Source organism: Saccostrea echinata, unplaced genomic scaffold, assembly GCF_033153115.1.
Source record: "Saccostrea echinata isolate AGI-Se365-2 ecotype Australia unplaced genomic scaffold, CSIRO_AGI_Sech_v1 ptg000025l, whole genome shotgun sequence".
NCBI classification, from domain to species: domain Eukaryota; kingdom Metazoa; phylum Mollusca; class Bivalvia; order Ostreida; family Ostreidae; genus Saccostrea; species Saccostrea echinata.
This window is the reverse complement of record NW_026889774.1, coordinates 8815776-8838590: the sequence shown is the minus strand read 5'-3', so window position 1 is coordinate 8838590 and position 22815 is coordinate 8815776. Positions and strand designations below refer to the sequence as shown.

The following is a 22815-nucleotide window of genomic DNA, read 5'->3' as shown; positions in this document are numbered from 1 at the left end:
TTATTTAAAATTTTTTATAAGGTTTAACTTTGTTGTAATTTTTTAATGTCAGATCTCCATTATTATGGAGTATTAATTGTTCAAAATATGTAAACAACGAATAAGAAAATAATTATAGAATGTAGTACATGTATCTAATTTAAAATCATCTTAATTTTCCAATGTCTTTCTATTTCATTCATTCTCAGGAAAATGATATTACATGTACATTTAAAGGCAATTTATATGCTTCTTGGAATATTTCCTTTCATTTGTATTTGTATTCTACTTATATGTTAGTAAAACAAAGATGCCTTGAGGTGAATAACTATACTATGCTTTCTAATATTTATAACAATGTTCGAAGCCCACTATACCAACATTTGGTTGATGATTTTGGTGTACAATATTACTTGCGTAAACCTATTAATAATATGTACAAAATACAAATTGCTAGAAGTAGACTATTTGCCCATAATCTAAATGTTGAAACTGGTAGATATGTTAATGAAATTAGGAAAACTAGATTATGAAAAATGTGCTCTTTAGATGTTATCCAAGACGAAGTTCATTTTACTTTACAATGTCCTTTTTATCATGACCTTCGATCGAAGTATTTGAAAAAGTATTATTATTTGAATTTCCAGTGTTTGTAAATTAATTCAACTTCTAAGTGTACAAAAACTTTGTAAACTTAGAAAATATTTATATCAAGCTTCCATTAAAGAATGAATCATTTATAATTTTTTAGCGTTTCATAATTACAGTTGCCTGTTAGAAAACACGTCCTACATAGTTTACTTGCTATTTATTGACTATGTTCACTCTCATATTGTTATATTTTATAATATTGTATATATGTTTAGTTATTACGATATGTAATCTGATGTGTCGTATGACGCAAAGAAATAAAGAACTTGACTTGGAAAAACTTGACTTGTATCACATACCTTGTTTCTTTAAATATATGGATAAAGATTTGAAGGTTATTATTACTATGACTGACTCTAGTTGATTTCATTTTCCTAGCAGGTTTTAATTGTTTAGAGGCAAAAAATGCAATAATTTCATATAATTGTTTCAATAACATACAATCTATCAGTCGATCATTCAATCGATTAAAAGTCAAAGAAATAATTCCTTGTCCTTCACTTTATTCAATTTCTTAGATTTATTATATTATGGATCTTAACTATTGTATCATTCCGATGACTTAGCTGATTTAAAGAGGTGCGATATAAGTGTTACCTATGATATTACAAAATTCATCTCGAAGTGGACAATTGAAAATGGTTATATAAATTTGTTGGTCTTGGCTAAGAGTGAACAAATCCAGATTCAGGATTAGGAACTTCAAGGGCAAATCAATTTGCACAATTTATAGAAGCCATACAATTAAAAGCTTATACATATTTATTTCATTCATGCATGCATGCCTTACAAATACAATGTACTTTCTTTTTAAAATTCTGCATTAAATTTTGTTCAGCTTTTAAATACATTCTTTTAGAAAATGGAACAATCACAATGGTTGTTGAATTTTTTTTAAAAAGTAGTTAAGTTTTAGATGCATTTTTCTACGTAATAAACCACTCCTTACGTCCTCTTTTGAAATGGAATATGACTGACAATCATGTGTACATGAAAATGCATTTTGGGTTAGAAAGAAATTCCCTTTTGTATTCTTTATTTCCATGAATTGATTGTTTAGAGGAGGAAAAGCAAATAGAAGAATTTCATTCTAATTGGGAGGAAAGATCCTCCAATAATCTACGTGTTAAATTTAAAAAAAATGGTTTAAATGTTCAGCCATACAATAAAAATCAAAACGAAAGTACTGGAAAACAAAATTATTTTGAAAATAAGACATGGGCGAGTTTGAGGAGAAGGAAAGAATATCGAAAGCTGGTCGAATGTTGGTGGCGGCAATAGATTTTGGTACAACATATTCAGGCTATGCGTATTCATTCAAACATGACTGGGCAACAGTACAAACAAACACTTGGTCGGGCGAACAACAGGTGTCGTATAAAGCGCCAACAGCGTTACTACTGAATCCGGACAAATCCTTTAAAGCTTTTGGATTTGAGGCAGAAACCTTTTATTCAAGTTTAACCTCGGAAGATGATGACAGCTGTAAGGAATACTACTTTTTCCAACGTTTCAAGTTGATCCTAAAAACAAAACTAGAAGAGGTATATTATCTTTCATTACCGGTAATTTTTCCTCAAAATGTCTTACGTACATACATATACTAATGCTTTAGTATTTCTCCTTCTTCTCATCAATCATATTGCAACACTGATTTACTGCGATAGACCTCATGGTTCTTTATGTCCGAGAAAGGGTGATAATAAATTTAGCTTTCAATTGATCAGTTTTCATAGCCAGGATTAAGGGGAAGGAGGTGGAAAGAGTACATTCCTTTGGTGGGGGTGGGGGAGGGGAGAAGCAAAGACTAAACAGACGACTAATACTAAATTTTGTTTATCTACAAGAGGGAAATCTTTCTATAAGAAGGAGGGGAGGGGGAAAGTGCACACACGATAATTTTTATAAGGGTTCTGTGAAAGATTAAACGATGAATTTATTTATATTAATGACAATAAAGAAAAATAAAAATCACAAAGACTTAAGTTTGACTTAACTAAAATGCCTTGATATACGAGGATATCTCGATGTTTCATATCTCAAAGCGTTTTCTCTTCCCTGTATAAAATACACAATGACCAGTTATAATTGTGATTTTCCTAAAACAAATTTAATGGTTAATGTTACCCAAGACCCTATATAGGGATTTTCGTATATTATAATCCCTACCTCACTAAGTGCCCCTTTTATTACAGGGACTTGCATTAGAGTTTTACATCTAGTAGATTTAGAGACGTTTTTCGTGCATGTGTAGTACATGTATGGCATTTAGCTATCTATGGTATTTATAATACCATAACGGCTAGTTACAAATGCATTATTACAAATACATTATTTATAAAGAGAGAAAACGAGTTGCAACTATCTTTTTCCCATTTTTTTGTTTGTATGACAAATATTTCTTTTAATTCAGTTATTTAGCTCACCTGAGCCAGAGGCTCAAGAGATCTTTTTCTGATCGAAGGTTCCCTGGAGTCCGTTTGTCGTATGTCGCCTATTGTCTTTTGTTTGTTAAGTTTTTACATTTTTGACATCTAAAGAACCAAGTGGCCAATTCCAACCAAAATTGCCAGTAAGCATCCATTGTATGAAGGGTTTGATTTAATTCAAAATAAGGACCACATCCTTTTTCAAGGGAAGATAATTAAAAGGTTGTACAATTTATTTCTATCCCTTAAAATTCAACTTCTCAATAATCACTGGGTAAGAAAAGCGATGAAACTTATGTGAAAGCTTCATTACATACGTCATCCAGGGTTACGGTTGGGCCAGGGTAGGCGATTAAAAACTTTACATATGAATATAAATAATAAAAACTTTATAAAATATTCTTTAAAAAAACAAAAACAAAACAAAAAATAAATAAATCAATAACAACAACAACAACAAAACATGATCAGTCATACTAATATTAAAACATCACCAGGTTTGTGGATTCAAGTTTGTTAAAATCATGACCTCAGAGCTGTGGTGGGGCAATATTAGGCAATCAAAGTTTTACTAAGAATTGGGGATGTCAATTTTACTCGGACAGCTTAGTCAAATAGTCGGAGGCTTTAGTCGAACGATAGTCGAGTACTGGTTGAAATTTAAACTAATTTTTCATGTTATTTTCCCTATTTGTCTTTAACAGACTGCTAGCCTGTACAATATTTATACAACGAATTATTGAATCTTTAACATTTACGTAGAAATAAATATATGTATCCAAGGTACTTGATTTCAAATATAATATTTACTCACATTTTATCTATATACAAAATATCAAACGCTCGCTTTTATCCCTTTTTTTCATGCAGCTAGTACATGTACCCATTATTGATTTCTTACCTGAAGCCATTTGAATGTGTCTTAATTGTCTGTGACCCGTGATTGTTAAACAATTAAAGCGTAACTCTTATAAAAACAAAAAGAGTTTGCGATAAATTTTAATTATGAGATTTTTTGAAAAAATCAATACAATTTTAAAATAATTGATATTAATATCAGAAAGAAACACCTTTAAATTACGCTCATAACTGCATTTACATGTATTTACAAACTGAAGCGTAACCATTTTATAGAAAAAATTAAAATCGTGTCCATACTATTTTGGAAGAATAAATTTCTATTATTTCTTTGTGTTTGTGTTCTTTATGTTTGTACTAATTAAAAACTCAGAAAAAAAGTAACACCGTATGCGGCGTTTGACCCCAGAAGAGCGTGTTAAAGCAAGCAGTATGGTGTCTGCAGGGGGTTCCTTTGTAGAAATTTGTAAAAAATGAAAACAATTAAAAGATTATGAATTCTTCTAATGAAAAATTTGTAGCAAAAAGATTAACAAACATGAAAATGTTAACTATAGATAGCCACGGCATTAAGTAAGCAGCACACGATAATTTCAAGATTGTTTCACACAACTGGGGCAACCGGAAGTTGGGTGGATTCGGTATGGACACCAAGGCACTGGGTAACTACTAGGCGATATGATATTTAATAACTGTATGTTATTTGATTTTTAACTGGGAGACTGCTTCCGTGGCAACCTCACGGACCACCTTTGGTGATCACCAACTTCATATCTGGGCAAAAACGGTGCGCTATGCACATCGGGAAATTGGTTTTCGGGCAAGAATGTCATTTAAGGGTCTTGTCATGATACCAAGACATTTGTCAATCCCACTGTTTTGGAAAAGATAGCATATTATATATATTAGTACCGATCAGGCAAATGTTAAATTTACAAATAAGAATAACAAGTGGTGCGTTAGCAATTTTGTCTAGTGTATGTAACAGCTGTTTAATTACTACTCATTAATTGATAGTTACATTATACGAGTTCTTACGAAATTGCAGGTTTAAACTTTTCAATTTGAATCTGACGTCTAAAGTATATGCCAATGCATGTTTGCCGAACAAAAAAATCTTTTGAACAATTAACGAAGACCGATTAATCCTTTCCCTGAGTTTTACTCACGAGAACACTGATATGTTAATAAATGAACTGAGCAGATCCATTTTTTACCTTGAATTTAAGATTACTATTAAATAGCAAATTTTTAACGAATAACCGACTAAAAAAATTAAGTCGATAGTCGGTATGATCAAACGATAGTTGAATACTTGAATATTCGTTGACATCCCTACTAAGAATATATAAAATAATTCGTTAAATTTTGTACTCAAAACAACAAATGAAATATGAAAATAACGAACAGTATCCAATCTCGAAAGTCCATTGAAACGATACAAATTTGTAGCAAACACGGACCTCAAAATTTAGAGGTGGGATCAGCTGCCATGGAGGAATGAACATCCCCTGCCGATCGGTCACGTGTGCTCCTTGTCATGGTCGGGAAAAAACGGAAAAAATTCGTAGACAGTTCAGTGTATAAATAATAGCCTAACAATTAGTATGAAAAAAGTCAGTCAGCATTTGATTTAATGATAGGTTGTATTTGCTGATAAGGTCAATGTATCGACCATAAAACTTGCGAAATGATGACTTCAAACGAGACTGTTGATATCCTTCTTTCATCAACTTGTTTGTCAATAGCTTTCCTCGTTTTAGAAATTGTTCATACATAGAGCATGCTCTTGCGTATCGATTCAACTGAGAGACATAAACCCCATATGCAGGTGATAAGGGTATATTGCTACATAAGTAAGGTAAGTTGACGATTGAAAAGTTGAAGTGATCACGTTTATCATAAAGCTTTGTTGTTATGTAACCATGAACGTCTTTTCTGGAAAAATATCTAAATATGAAACAGATGTTTCAGACTTTGTGGTATCTTTTATTTCAAGCTCACTGGGATATATCATATCATGTCGACATATGAATGGAAGTAACTATTGTTAATTGATAATACGTCGTCGATATATCTAAATGTCGAGTTGAAGGCCACAGCAAGTATTTTCTTCTTCTCATGTAGACGTTTATGAATAAATTCTGCTGCATATGAATACAAAATAGGTCTGTTAATAAGGGATGTACAATCAGAATGCCTTTTTTACAAAATAATTTTGCAATGACCAATGACAAGGTAAGTATATTTACGAGTTCCATTTTTATTGAAAAAGCAGCTGTCTATGATGTCAAACAGCCTAGACTTCAATTTATCATGAGGAATGGTTGTATAAAGTGTTGAAATGTCGTACGTTTTGATGTTATTGACTTTAGTAAAGTTTTGTGATTTCAAATATTTTAAAGTTCCTTGGAGTTTTTAAGTATCCACATATGATTTACACCACTTCTCGAATATGCTGTTGTTCAGTACTCCTGAAGTCTCTCCTTTATTACAGTAAATATTTTAATGAGGAGTAAAGAAAGAGGCTTGGTAGAACATTTACTGGAACCCGCTATGTATCTTTGTAAGGATTTTTATGAAGTTTAGGAATCCAGTAAAGGTACGGTAATTCAAGTTCATTTCTGAATATTGTGAAAAAATGACCTGGATTCAATATTGTTATTTCTTAATTTCCAAAAGGCTTTTGACTCTGTTGAATGAAATTTTATGTTGAAAGTACTTAAAAAACACAATTTTGAGAAAATTTCTTAAAATGGATCACCATATCATATAATAAGCCTATATTTAGAATAAAAAATAATGAGTGGATATCTAAAACATGTGATATGCATAGAGATATAAGACAGGGGTGTCCTCTTTCTGCAATGTTATTCCTATTTGTAGTAGAAATATTGGCCATTGCTATTGGATCAAATTTAAACATAAAGGGTTTTCAAAAACCTGGAATGACTGATATTATAAAGATAATACAACATTCAGATGACTGAACACTTCCTTTAAAAGTAAGAAGTCCCTTAAACATTCTTTAGAGGTTATTTAAAAAAATCAGTAATGTATCTGGCATGAAACTATATCCAAAACAGAGTGTCTTTTATCAGGTCAGTGGAAAAATTTGTGCCAGAAAATAGAAAATGTTGACATCAATAATTCTTGCATAAAAGCTCTAAGGATTTTCATATGACATAACAAAGAAATATGTTACAATAAAAAAGGACAAAAATTGTAGATGATTTAGAAAAACTTTTTGAGTCTTGGAAAAAAGAAAATTAACAATTTTTGGCAAAGTCTTTGTAATTAATAGTCTAGCAATGTCAAAGATTATATATGTTGGGTCAATTTTAAGTTTTCCAAATGAATATGTAGTTAAGTAATTACAAAGTCTATTTTTCAATTTTGTATGGAATAAAAAAGACAGAATTAAAAGAAACACGCAGATTGGAAGTGTCCAAGATGGAGGAACTGGTATTGTTGATGTACCTTTAAAACTAAAATCCATAAAAGTATCTTGCATTAAGAACATATTAAGTAAAAAAAAATCCTTATTCCTTTTTGTAGATTGTTTTTTGTAAGGAAAGAAATTTTGATTTTGAATATCTATGTAAAACAAACATTATTGATACAAACGATTATCGAATTATGGAAAATTTTACTTCGTTTTACAAAAAAATGCCTCTATTTTTACTTATTAAATGAATCATTGTGGTGTAATAATAAAATTAAGTACAAAAACAAGCTGCTGTTTTATGTAAATTGGCTGAAAAGTGGATATAAATATATTGGTGATATATGTATACAAAAATAATATGCAACCCATAGAATGGTTTTATGATAAACCTGTATGTAAGAGAAACTGGATTTGTGAATATGTGAAAATGGAAAATGTAGTTTTTAAAGCTTTTGCACGTATGAAAACATCATGTGTGAGAATACTTCATATGAGTTACTATACCAACATCAAGTTAAAGTGTATGATATTACTTTAAAGTTGACCTATAACATTCTATGTCATGATAATTTTAAACCTCCGATACATCAATAATATTATGAAAAAATGTTTGAAATTCCAAAAAACAGCTTGGAAATCTATATATGAACAAAAAAATATTAGCTATTGCAGACAGAGGCATATCAGACTTCAATTATATATTATTAAATAACTTATTATGTTATAAAGAAATGTTGAAGAAATGGAAACTTGTTGAAAATGAAATGTGTGTTTTTTGTAGAGATGTAAAAGAAAACAATGAACATCTTATTCTAAAATGTCAAAATGTTTCTCATATATGGGATATTGTCCAGCAAGTTTTGAAATTTGATATATTATGGAAAAATATTATTATTGGATTTTATAATGAAAAAAAAAGAATGAAAAGATTTTTTTTTTTTTGAAAAGCATAATATCTCTGATTGCTTGTAAAATTTACAAATACAAAATGTAGGTTAACTAGAAAACAAACAAGAAAAGCCTAAAGAGATATGTTATCAAAGAAGAGCATATTGAATAACTTTTTTCTAAGGTATATATGAAAATTCACCATAAAAATATTTTAATGTTATAAAATGTATTAAGACAAATTATAATTCATTAACCCATTGTAGAATAAGCCTGTTGTTCTACAAATCTTATCTGGGAGACAATTAATAGACTGTGTCTGTGCTGATTGTGTTGTCTCCCAGAAATTACAGGGTACCTATACAATTACACATATAATATTTAGCTTTTTTTGTTTTGTTTTGTATTTGTTTTTGTTCTTCTTCTTTTTTTTTTCTTTTTTTTTTTTTTTGATAATTTGTGATAAATTATTTTATATGACTCTATATATGACAGATAAAAAGAATGTAATGATTCAACTAATCTAATCAATACATTGTATGCAACATATATGTGATGTTTTGTTTTCTAATAAATGATATTAAAAAAAAAAAGAAAAAAAATACTTATCTTGTCATTAGTCATTTGCAAAATTATTTTGTAAAAAAAAAAGCATTCTGATTGTACACACACGTACTCTGAAACTGATATTAAAAAGATGCTTGAGTTTCTGATTGACAATTTCTATGTAGTTTTTGACGATCAGGTCTTCCAACAATCTGTTGGAATTCCCATGGATACCAATTGTGCCCCCTTATTAGCTGACCTATTTTTGTATTCATATGAAACAAAATTCATTCAAAAACTTCTACATGAGAAGAAAAAAAGGCTTGCTGTGGCCTTCAACTCGACATTTCGTTAGAGCAACGACGTCTTGTCAATTAAAACAGTTATTTTGATTCATATGTCGACTCGATATATCCCAGTGAGCTTGAAATAAAAGATACCACAGAGTCTGACACACCTGTTTCATATTTAGATATTTTACAAGAAAAAGACGTTAACAGTTACCTAACAACAAAGCTTCATGATAAACGTGATGATTTCAACTTTTCAATCGTCAACTTCCCTTACTTGCGTAGCAATATACACCTGCATATGGGGTTTATCTCTCTCAGTTGATTCGATACGCAAGAACATGCTCAACGTATGAACAATTTCTAAAACGAGGCAAACTATTGACAAACAAGTTGATGAAACAAGGACATCAACAGTCTCGTTTGAAGTCACCATTTGGCAATACAATGACCTTGTCAGCACATGCAACCTATCATGAAGTCAAATGTTGACTGATGTTTTTCATACTAATTGTTAGGCCATTACTATACACTGGACTGTCTACGGATTTTTGCGGGCTTTTTTTCGATCACAACGAGGAGCACACGGCGGGTGTGACCGGTCGACAGGGGATGTTCACTCCTCCATGGCACCTGATCCCACCTCTAAATTTTGAGGTCCGTGTTTGTTCTGCTACAAATTTGTATCGTTTCATTGGACTTTCGAATTTAAATAATGTTCGTTATCTTCATATTTCATTAGTTGTAACAATACAGCTAATATAGCTAATATAGCATCCTCAAGAACTGTAGATTCAAAATTGTTCATGTCCCCCATGGGTAGGCAGAGGCCTTAATAGAAGATTAATGTTTACATAGAAATATTTAGGTTAATCTTCGTGGACCATGATTAAACCAAGGAATGTTGAAACATTCTCAGTTAGTTAAGATTCAAATTTAAATTATGCCCCCTTTCCAGGCGGTATGTATGGACCACTTATATATTTAAACTTTTCAATACTGAGCTGATTTCTGCTTTTTCTCAACCAAAATGCTTAGGTGAGCGATTTGGCCAGTGGGCCTTTTGTTTTTTATTAGATGACGCATTTACGTGTTAAATATTGCAACCTCCTATGCCAATAAATTAGCTAGCTCTGCTACTGAACGTACGGCGAGGTAAAACTTTTACGTGGATTTTTTGTTCACTTACAGCGAGTTCACAGGAACACCGAGTGTTTGGACATCAATGGAAAAAGTGTTGATGCCATGTCTGTATTCATGCACTGTATAGAATATTTAAAATCGCATATGTTAGAAGCTTTGAATGATTCAAAAGGATTTGAAATAAAGATTACAGACATCGATTTTGTACTAACAGTGCCAGCTATATGGGATGATACAGCTAAGATGTTTATGAGGGAAGCTGCCATCAAAGTTAGTAGTCAACGTGAACTTATTCAAATATCAAAAACTCACATCTTATCATCATCCCACTTTCATGAAACAAAAAAGCTCATATAAACAATTGTTTATATGAGCTTTTATATATTTTCAATGAGTTAAATAATAGCATTCAGTTATTCAATTATTCATTGCATATGTCAACAAGTTTTAAACTTAGTTTTGAATTGGTTTTACTTCATACTTCGTTAAATTGTTCAAGATCAACAGCTACTTTCTGTGCTATATTTTTTAAATGTAAACGAAATATATTGTTAAGCAAACTGTAAAACTACACTATAGGCCGGAATACCAGGGGACCAACTCCTGTTTGCTTTGGAACCCGAAGCCGCGTCTATCTACTGTCAGTTGATGTATCTGGAACCTCAGAACAATTCCAGCTTTCGTATAACAGAAAAGGACTCTAATGCAAAGTACATGGTTGTTGATCTTGGAGGTAATCTATCTCTATCTCTCTCTCTCTCTCTCTCTCTCTCTCTGTGTGTGTGTGTGTGTGTGTGTGTGTGTGTGTGTGTGTGAGGGTGTGTGTGTGTGTTACTTTTGTAGTCCTAAATCTATTTCAAATTCTTTATTCATTTTAAAAATATAAATTTTGTAGCTTTTGTGTAGAGCAGGAATTCATAGGCTATTCATGTTTCTGAATTCATAGGCTATGCATGTTGCTCAATTCATGTACATATGAATATAGTACATGTAACAGTACTGAAAAAAAGAATGATGTGGCTTTTGACTTGTTCATAGAATCTGCTTTTCTTTGATAGCCAATTTAACCAAACATTGATATTCTACTTTCAGTGATATTATGTGTTGATGCTTATAGTAATTATCTGTCATATAAAATTATTGTTCTTTACAACTTTGATACAATGCAGATTACTAGTACTTAAAAAAGAGTACTCTGCTTGCATCTTGATTTTTTATCTCAGTAATATAGTTTTATTTTGGTGACAGGTGGCACGGCAGATATTACTATACACCAAATGCAGAGGACTAGAACAATAATAGAACTGACTCCTGCTTCCGGAGGACTTTGGGGTGGAACACGCATTGACGAAAATTTTGGCACTTTTCTTAATGAATTGTTTGACAAAGAGGCAATGAAAAAATTTCGAACAGACAGTGCCGAAGATTATTTTGATTTTTGGCAGCGATTTGAAGTCAAGAAAAGAGCAATTGATTTTGAAACAGAAAATATCCATTTGCAAGTTCCATTGGAATTATTGTCTATTATCAAAAAGATAAATAAAGAGAAAGATATAAATAAAATTATAGAAAAATCAAAATGGAAAGGAAAAGGAATCAAATTTGCGCAGAAAAAATTGCACATACCTACAACAATTATGAAAAGTATTTTTCAAGCAACTACAGACGAAATTATCAATCACTTAACGAAGCTTGTGAAAGAAGTTGGCCAAGGTCTGAAAGTGATTTTGTTAGTAGGTGGATTCTCGGAATGTGGTCTTATTCAAAACCAAGTACGTGAAGCGTTTGAAATCAAAGGCAAATGTCGCGTTATAATTCCAAACCAGTGTGGCCTTGCAGTTTTGAAGGGTGCTGTTTATTTCGGACATCACCCGGAAATGATATCTGAACGTGTGGCAAGATACACCTACGGAATCCAAATATGGCCCAAATTTATCAAAGGGGAACATAAAGAAGAAAAGCGTGATACCAGAGGTTCTGAAGATCGATGTAGAGACGTATTCTTTAAGTTTGTTACAAAAGGAGACCGAGTGAAAGCAGGGTTCAGTAAAAGTCACATTTTCAGGGCATTGAAATCAGCCGAAGGTGATCTTGAATGTGGTATTTTCATTTCTAACAAAGAAAATCCTAAATATGTTGACGAGGACGGTTGTGAAAAGCTTGGAATTCTAAAAATTGACGTTGAAAGGGGGGCAGAGGTTGAGGAGTCCCTGATTTTTGGACATACCGAGCTACATGCGGGGGCCTGTAACTGCACAACAAAAGCAGAATACAGAGTAACGTTTGATTTGCTGTCAGAGAAAATCAAATTTCCTACAAAAACTAAAAGTTAGTCATCAAACTGTATGAAAGCTAGCTGTGATAAGTTCGACAGGGAGAGGATATCATCCTTGCTTTTAATGGCTGTCAAAGGATTCAGAAAACCAATATACATCCATGATACTCATTTTTTTTTTTTTTTTTTGTCATTCATTTCTTAGCTTGATCATTATTCTTAGATCTCTATAAGTTAATAACATGTTAACATGTACATTTATGTGATTAAAACAAAGTTTTTAAGCGGTCTATTTGTTGTGTTATAACATTCAGATATAATATTTTTATTTAATAACTAATGTACAATATTATTGCCATATATTTATTTAAATATTTTTGAACTATAGGTCTTTTGCAAATCGGATTGAGTTGATAATTTATCTTTGATATAGCTGGTGAGGTTGATATTATCCAAAGTTTTGATAATTTTGAGTATTATTGACCGTTTAAACTAAGCAATTATATCTGATAGTATTATTATTTATCAAATATAACATCATTTTTTTATTCGTTTGTATTTTTGCGATGAATGTTATCTAACATTTCTTCCATGCATACTAGTATTCCAAACTGACAGATGTTCTTGTACATTTCTGAAGTAAATATGAAATCAATATACAGTGTATACGGAGGAAAAAAATCACATTCTTCTTCAATCAATAGAAAAACTAAAAGGGACACAAAAGGTTTTTAGACGTTTGAGTGTGCAAATGTATTGTGAATATGACTGATATCTGGGTATTAATAAATGCTATACTAGAAGTGTTAAAATTGCTGACTATGTATTCATAACATTGTCTTTATGAGGTCATTTATGCCAGCTCACAGTCCCCAGTTGCCTTAACTGAAAGTTTTAATGCGTTTTCGATCAATAAAAGTAATGAAAATTGACCTTTGACCTTTTGTGATATCACCGTATAAAAACTATCTGTTTGAAACAAGCACACTTGCAAGTTTTTAGGTGATGGCTTTAACATTGTCCTAATAGGGTATGATAAGTCCATTAACCTACCATGTAATATTATTGTAAACTGAGTATCCAAATTGTGAATGAATATGAAGATAACGAACAGTTATTAATCTCCTATGTCCACTGAAGCAGTACAAATTGGGAGCAGAGCAAACACGGTCCTCTACAAAAATCAGAGGTGGAATCAGGTGCCATTGAGGAATAAGCATACCCTGTCGATCGGTCACACCCGCCGCTGCTCCTTGTCATGACTGAACAAACGGATAAATCCGTAGACAATTTAGTGTGAAATAATGGTCTTGTATGAAAAACGTCAGTCAACATTCGACTTAAGGTTAGATTGTATATTTACTAACAATGTAATTGTATTGACCATAGAATTTGCTGACTTTAAACGAGACTATTGAAATCCTTGTATCATAAACTTATTCGTCAATAGCTTGCCTTGTTTTAGAAATTGTTCGTAAATAGAACATGTCTTGCATATCGAATCAACTGGGAAACATAAACTCCATATGCGATGATAATGGTATAATACTACATAAATAAGGGAAGTTGACGATAGAGAAGTTAAATTGAAGTCATCACATTTATCAGAAAGTTTTGTTGAAGCTTTCTTTTAGTGTGTTTTTCTAGTAAATTATCCAATTTTAAATGAAACCGATGTGTCAGACTCCGTACTGTCTTTTATTTCTAGATCAAAGGGATATATCGAATCAACGAAGTTTTGTTTGTCCTTAAGCAGTCTAAAATATGTTGTCTGTAGCCTTTAAAATAAAGAACTAGCTAGTGTTAACCATTTAAATAACGATTACGTTGATCATGATAATAGATACGAGAGTTTATTTATATACCGTTGAGGTTGTTTACATTTTTAAACCGAAAGTAGATATATGAATTTACGTTCAGCATATTGTAAAATGGCCGATAAATCCGAATTTCGGGAATCAGTAAAACAAAAGCCTTCGAAGTCCTCTAAACTATTCGTGGTTGCTATAGACTTCGGAACTGCTTTCTCTGGCTATGCTTACTCATCAAAGGCAGAATGGACTAAGGTTTACGCAAACAAGTGGTCAGGAGGAGAGCAAATATCCTATAAAGCCCCCAGTGCACTTCTTCTTAACCCAGATGAATCGTTTAATTCTTTTGGATTTGACGCTGTGAATAATTATGCTTCTCTTGTTGCTGATGAAGATTGTCAGGACTATTTTTTTTTTCATCGCTTCAAGATGATACTGAAGACAAGCCTAGAGGAGGTAAAAATTCTTAACTGCATGGGTAGTGATAAGGATTAATACCAAATATAAAGTTCATGTGATATATTTTCATCTGAGAAGTGAGTAAGTTTACATAACCTTAGATTTAGCTAAATCTTCACAATTATGCATGACAGGGAAAGGGTAAAGCAGAAGGACTGGAATATCAAAAGATGTTTGATTTAGCTATACAATACAAATATAATTGAACTTATATTGGTGAATATTGGCACGGATTGGCAAAAGCTCTATTAACTGAAGAAAAAGAAATTAAGGCCATCCAACCTTTTTCCTTCATTCCCTATACTTATAGTGCTGTAAATTCCCTATACATGTACAATGATGTACGTAATATTGCGAAATGAATCGCAAGAACATTAATTCGCGAATGGACTGCTTATGAAGAGTTTTTACATGCATTTTAGCAATAAGAAAATAAAAGCGTGTACTTTTATGTAGCGTGTGTTCACTGTTGCTTCTCGCGAATTTACCTCAATATTCTACTACAGTTATTGCCGAGATCAAAGAAATGCCGCGGACATTATTCTCCAATTAATCACGAACGTCTTCAAAAGATTTTCAAAAGATTATTAAATCAGAAACACATAACAAACTTGTACAAATGAATGAATCTATAACTTTAGAATGTAATACTTATTTTGATCATATATCAATGCGTTGTCAATTTAAACTGTGTATTGCCTGGGCTGCGTTCAAGATCGTAGCGGATACGTAGTTCTACGTGGCCGCTACGATCTTGAACGATAATGCTAGCGTAGCCATTACAAGCGTTAATTCATACAGTGTGTTCAATATGACATAGATATCTAACCTAGCTGCTTCGATATTGAATGCAGCTCTGAAATAAATGAAAATATTAATTTTTATACCTGAAGGGGTCTGTTCCACGGACCTCCACACAACATTTACACTCCTTTGATTTTACTGTTGAAACAAAAAAATAGACATGTGATTTTGCTATTTTATAATCATAATTTTTTTTCAATAAACATGATAAATGTTACAAACAGATTTATAAATGAATAAAAGGTATTTTTAATCCAACAAAAACTCAAATCGTCTGCACGCCATTCCAATCCAAACAAGTTGACCCTCTGGTGTTAATTGAAACAGCTTCATCGCGACATGGTCATGATGGTGACCTAATTCTTTTCTTTATAGAGAAAACGAGAAGCCGTATTTTAGAGCTGAGTAGAGTAGAAATAAAATTCTTGTTGTCGTAGATGATGCAGGATAACTTGTTCGGTCTCGAAATGTTGTTTGAAATATATTCGACAAACGCCTGGACTTTTTATTTCAAAACAACATTTCTCGACCTCGGAGGTTATCCTGCAACATCCACGAAAACGCGAACTATATTCCTCGCATATATTCAGGAATCTACAGTGTAAATTGTTTTTCCATGGACATAGTCTTTACTTGAAAGCCTCTACTGATCTTCAAATGATATATTTTTTTTAATATTTTGCGAAAATTGAGTAAAATCCTGTAACAGTTACCTTCATACTAATAATTGTTGTTCTTATATACAGAGGGTTCACAGGAAAACACAATGCGTCGCTGAGAATGGCAAGTCTGTAGATGCAATGAAGGTCTTCACTTTGTCTATAAATTATATGAAGGACCACTTATTTACATTCCTTCAAGATAAAGTAATTAATTTGTCTATGGAGGACATCGATTTTGTCATCACGGTCCCTGCAATTTGGGATGATACAGCCAAGATGTTCATGCGAGAGGCGGCAGAAAGTGTAGGAATTTATAATATTATTTTCTTTGTTACCTTGTACTTACGATTTCCTGTTATCTAAATTACTAAATTGTATTTGTTTTAAAATAGGTTGGAATTAAACGGATACGAAATATATGTTTTAAAAATTGCTGTCAAACAATTGCAAGGGGTTTGAATTCAAAGATGAAGAAACTCATTCTTTAAGTATTGGTCTGTTATGGTATAATATATATTTTAGGGATGGCAATCGAATACAGAATTGCTAATCGGTTAACCGGAAGACGTTCCCACAAATTAACCAATTAATCGTATCAAAATATGCATTTCTTGACATTTTTTTTCAAGTAGCTTTATTCAAGAACAAGAAGACTAGAAAACGTTAGGAGTTAGAAACATTCTGTTTATCTTGATCAGAAAACTACATGTATGTATATTTATTTCAATTTCAATAGACAAGAAAAAATTAAGAAAACCATGAAACATGCCTGAGAAATCAGATATAATTGATAATTTTCCAAAGCAGATGTCACACAAGTTCATTCTGCATTGTCGCCATAATCAAAACGTCTGAACTTTCACTTTAATATTTACAATGTTTGCCTAATTATATAATTTTTTGATAGATAGCTGTAAAAGATAGACATACCAATACTTAGTATCGCGATTACTTCAAGGATTTGACTTAATGCCGTTCTTTTGCGGCGAAGTCGAGGAAACTCTAAATCTCGCGAGATTTCGGGGCATGAAGTACGCTAGTGACAATCGAATGATTCGAACAATTAGTATGCCGCAATTACAATGTATTGCAAAGGGTTGAACTTCAAATAGTACGTTGTCTAATTGGAATGTTTAGAGTTTTATTTTATCAGCTTCCAAAAGTAATTATTATCAGAAAGAAATGGTTGAATTTAATTAGAAGAGTTGGCTTAGTGAAAAAAGTATCAATAAAAATGTAACACATTTGGACTACGTTCTCTTGAAATGTTTTAGCGTGGTTCAGCGAATATTCCGCAAGATATTTCACCAGGACTTCTTTCATATCTGCCCTTTGAAAATCCACAATGCTCGATCTCGCGTTGTATGCAACAGCACATTGTCCCCAGCTAATAGAGATTTCCTACCTTCGCCGCCAAAGAGTTCCATTAAGTTTAGTAATCGCGATATCACGTATTCACGGTGCTCAACGGTGATTTGATTAATAGCATTAAAGAATTACATATTCATACCGTATATACATTTGATAAACCACACATAATAAAGATTTCCTGTATGCAATCTAACCATGGATTTGCTAAATTTCCATCACAATACAGTTTAAACATATAATTTTATTTTTATAATACATTTACAATTTTATTTTGCGGGCCTGAAAAAGGCTTTGCCTAATATGAAATCATTCGACAATATACTGATAATGTAGATGAAAACGACCTGTTTCACCATAGACCATGTATGTTGGCGTTGAACTTTTCAAATTAAACACATGCTTTAAAAATCAAGTGTAAACGTTCAATGACATCAAGATTTTCAAAACCCCATACTTCAGAATCATACAGTAAAACTGGTACTACAACTTTATTCGAAAAGATCGAACTGGCAGTCAATTGTCTGATATTTGTTATAATGCCATACATTGCTTTTTGGGCTTGTTCGTAAAGATGTTTTTTTTTGTTTTGTTCTGAGCGAGAAAATATAACACCTAAATATTTAAATTCTTTTACATTTTCTATAACTAAATTGTTATAATAAAATTTTGTTTTTAACATAGGGCCCTTTGAAAATACTGAATATTTTATTTTTTCCGCGTTTACTTTCAATTTCCATTGTATTATATCATACATTTTAATTTTATAAAGGTTGGTATTAAAAGAGATCGTTTGAAAATAGCATTAGAACCTGAAGCTGCCTCTATCTATTGTCAATTAATGCATTTGGAATCCTCCGACAACAGCAGGTTCTTCTTGGCAGGGAAAGAAGTTGATGCAAAGTATATGGTACTTGATCTCGGAGGTAGGAATAATGCTCATGAATTAATAAATTAAAATATGCATGTTAACAAAAGATTGTATGGTTTTTGTGTTGCCTTAATACAGTAAAACTCAAATCTGACACATATGCAATTCAACTCACTGTGAATTCCGGCTGTTATTTTCATTTTCCATGTTCTTCATACTGTGTAATCCGACATTCTGTTTATTCTGACACAAAATTATTGTCCTAGTGCATTTAAGATAGACAGGTTTCACTATACACAGTTGCAATTAATCTGACGATAAAGTATCACTTTAGTGTATGATACCTGTATCAATTTATTGAAAATACGAAGCACACAGACAAACTCAAACATGTACTTCCTTTATTAAAACGATTAAATGTTGAAACACAGAAAAAGGCGATGAAGTTAATCATAGGAAAACACAGAAAAGGGCGATCAAGTTGATCGTAGGATTATTTACTCTGTCCATATACCGTATAGCGGGTTTCTTTGGCGGGTGTAAAATTTGGCGCTTTGCTTGCTCAAAGGTAAGCCAATAATTCTGGCATGTCTAATTTTCCGTGACGTTGTAAAAGAGAGGTTCACTTTCTGGATAATTTTTCGTAGTAATTAATATACACTGCATTTAAATACAGATCTAGGCAAGAGTTTGAGTTGAGTAAAAACCAACACCAGATGAAAGATATATTGTTTAACAAGATATTGACCAAATCATTGTTGTTATATTCTATATCTATACGCAAGAGTGCAAATTTAGCAATAAAAGGTTAGCGGGATACTTAAACCGCTAAAATAAGCCAAAGTTAGTACCCTGCTAAAAATTCCCGCTATATGGTACTCAGTATCATTAGTCTATAATTCGATATGACTGATTAGTAAAATGTTGTGTATATTTCTTTAAACATGTCTGTGTTTATAAAATGTCTCTTAATGAATTAATCCCTGTTTTGTTGTGGTCTTGCTAGAAAAAAATTGGAAATACTGCTTATCTTTATTCCTATGCAATGTTTAAACTTCATATTTTAGGTGGAACAGCAGATATCACTGTTCATCAGCTGAAGAAGGATGGAACTTTAGCAGAGCTGGTGCCAGCAAGTGGAGGTGCCTGGGGTGGAACATGTGTAGATCAAGCATTCCAAGATTTTCTTGTAGAGTTGCTTGGCGAAGATGTCATGAGGATATTCAAAATGGATCCGGAATACGTTGAAGATTATTTTGATTTTTGGCAAACTTTTGAAATCAAAAAACGAAGTTTTGAAACAAGCAAAAAAGAAACATTTCTTCTTCGTCTTCCTGTTGGACTTGCAGATATTGTGGCAGATAAAATGAACAAGAAAGGCAATATAACCAATAAAAGCAAACAGGAAATGACATCAGATATCATTATGCAAGAAGTCATAAGAAATTCCAGATTTAAAGACGAACTGAATTTTGAACACGGAAAACTTCAGATGAAATACGCCTTCTTCAAACAAATGTTTGACCCTACTGTAAAATTACTAACCGACCATTTATCTAAACTTAACAAAGATATTGGAGAGGATTTAAAAGTGATTCTCATGGTAGGGGGATTTTCCGAGTGTAGCATTGTCCAAGAAGCTGTCAGAGAGGTCTTTCGAGACAAATGTAGAGTTGTGATTCCGAATCAAGCCGGTCTTGCTGTCCTGAAAGGAGCTGTCTATTTTGGACACCAACCATATCTTATCTCGGAACGTGTCGCGAGGTATACTTATGGAATTCAAACTTGGCCGAAATTTGATAAAGCAGTGCATAAGACATCAAAGTTTGTCATGATGGAAGAGGAAGAAAGATGCAGAGATGTGTTCTTCCGATTTATTGCGAAGGGAGAAAGGATTAAACCTGGAGACAAGAAATCGTACATATTTAACGCACTAAAACCAGGAGAAAGGGCGCTAGAATGTGGCGTATTCATTTCAACTGAGGAGGACCCTCAATATGTTGATGAAAAGGGTTGTGTTAAGCTAGGGGTTCTGGAGGTTCCATTACAGAGTGTTAGACTTGATGGGAAATTAGAAATAGAAGAATCTTTGATATTTGGTCACACAGAATTACAAGTAACAGCTTGCAATTGTCACAACAAGAAAGAATATAAAGTTACTTTTGATTTGCTTTCTCCTGAAATCAATTTCCCCGATAAATAAGCGCGTTTTCTATGTCCTACATGTAAATGCCAGATATGTTCTACTATTCAACTCTTATCTATGACTCATGGTCTGAATTCCACATCATAAAATGTGCTTCAGTTTGAGGGCAATTGAGACCTCTGCCAAAATTATTATTCGAACATGAAATTAGTGGCAAAGAAGCCTATTAACTGATTTGGTAGAACCTTCATTTCTATTTCAGTAATTATTAGGATAAGTAACACTTTAAATGACCAAATTAGGTGTGTTTGCCATGTTAGTCAATTTTATTTAATTAACACATGAAAATGACGGTTATCAAAGTGGTGTTCTTAATCGTTACATGTATACACGTGCATTAAAAGTGTAATAGAACAGGAATACCCCTACCCACACCTCAAATGTAACCCCAGTCTTTCAACTTTTGTTGTCATCTGAAGTCTCTCAGATGACCTGTTGCAATCTGTTTTCATCTGTCGTCGTGTGTCGTTCGTAAATTTTTGAACATTTTCAGCTTCTCACAAACCACTAAACCAAATTTAACTAATTTTTGTACATAACATCTTTGGGTTAAGGGGGACCTAAATTGTGAATATCATGATATCTGCCTCTCTGGGGCCGGGGGGGGGGGGGGTCGGCCAAAACTTTCAAAATTAACGAACGGTTGTAGCCTTGAACAAGATGTGTTTGTGAAACACTGATGCCCCCGTATGGCAGCTAATGGCGAAGGTTATAGTTTCTCAAATGCGAGTCAAAATCCAGGCCAAAAGATAAAAATGTTGGTACCCAAAGAAAGGTCTTGTCTCGAGGAATATACCTGTGAAATTTGAAAGCCCTAACTGCAACTGTTCAAAAGTTATGGCGAAGGTTAAAGTTTTTTAAAAGTAAGTAAAACGTCAAGGTCAAGGTCAAAGTTGTTGGTATCCAAAGGAAGGTCTTGTCACAAGGATTACATATGTGAAGTGTGAAAGCCCTAGCACCAACCATTCAAAGGTTATGGCCAAAATTAAAGTTTTTCAAAAGTAGGTCAACCTCCTATGTCAAGGTCAAAGGGTCAAAGTGGTTGGTATCCAAAGGAAGGTGATGTCACAAGGATTACATATGTAAAGTATGAAAGCCTTAGCATCAACCATTCAAAAGTTATGGCCAAGGTTAAAGTTTTTCAAAAGTGGGTCAAACTCCTAGGTCAAGGTCAAAAGGTCAAATAGGTTGGTATTCAAAGGAAGGTCTTGTCACAAGGATTACATATGTGAAGTATGAAAGCCCTAGCTTCAACCATTCAAAAGTTATGGCCAAGGTTAAAGTTTTTCAAAAGTAGGTCAAACTCCTAGGTCAAGGTCAAAAGGACAAAGTTGTTGGTATCCAAAGGAAGGCCTTGTCACAAAGAATACACAAGTGAAGTTCTAAACCTCAAGCACCAACTGTTCAGAAGATATCGCCAAGCTTAAAGTCTCAAAAGATTTTGCAAAAGTGGGTCAAACTCCAAGGTAAAGGTTAAAAGGTCAAATATGATGGGTACCCAAAGAAAGGTCTTGTCACAAGGAATACACATGTGAAATATGAAAGTCATAGCTCCAACCAATCAAAAGTTATGGGCAAGGTTAAAGTTGACAACAGACAGACAGACAAACAGACAGACAGGACAAAAACAATATACCCCCGGGATCTTTCGATCTGTGGGCATAAAAATCTTTTCCTTTACTCCCAGACATCAAGCACTCAAACTAATTGCATGGTGATGTTAATAAATAATTAGCGCTTTACCAACATTGTGAAATTTATGGACCCGGGGTCAGGAATTCTGGTTTTAGTGAAAATGCAGAAATTCTTTTAAATCTTCTCTCCCCATGCATATTTTGCGGACAAAGTAAGTCATGATTATGATTAACAGCGTTCCAAAATTGTAAAATTTATTACCCCAGGGCCAGAATTCTGGTGTTAGGGCGGGGCCCTATTGGTCATATACTGAAAATATGCAAAGTCTTTAAAATTTTTCTTCCTTTCTCGCGTATATTTTGCAGACAAACTAAGTGTATGGTTATGATGAGCAAGGGTGGGTGCCTCAAATTCAAGTCCACAGGGTCAGGAATGTTGGTGTTAGGTCGGGCTCTGTTGATCAGTTACTGAGTAGTGAAAATGCAATTTATT

At 32.8% G+C, this 22815-nt stretch overlaps 1 protein-coding gene across 3 annotated transcripts; it reads left to right on the top strand.

Annotated features, from left to right (window-relative positions):
• The first annotated feature begins 1843 nt into the window (after positions 1–1843).
• LOC133191943 (heat shock 70 kDa protein 12A-like) lies at positions 1844–21231 on the top strand. Of its 3 annotated transcripts, none has more exons than XM_061327718.1 (4): positions 1844–2174; positions 10281–10502; positions 10812–10965; positions 19550–21231. In XM_061327718.1, the coding sequence occupies exons 1-4, from the start codon at positions 1848–1850 to the stop codon at positions 20683–20685; spliced, it is 1839 nt and encodes a 612-aa protein (XP_061183702.1). In that variant the 5' UTR covers positions 1844–1847; the 3' UTR covers positions 20686–21231. The 3 variants fall into 3 exon arrangements, with proteins under 3 accessions (XP_061183702.1, XP_061183703.1, XP_061183701.1); XM_061327719.1 differs by lacking the exon at positions 19550–21231 and adding an exon at positions 11481–12645; XM_061327717.1 differs by lacking the exons at positions 1844–2174; positions 10281–10502; positions 10812–10965 and adding exons at positions 14437–14774; positions 16328–16546; positions 18384–18537.
• The last annotated feature ends 1584 nt before the right edge of the window (positions 21232–22815 follow it).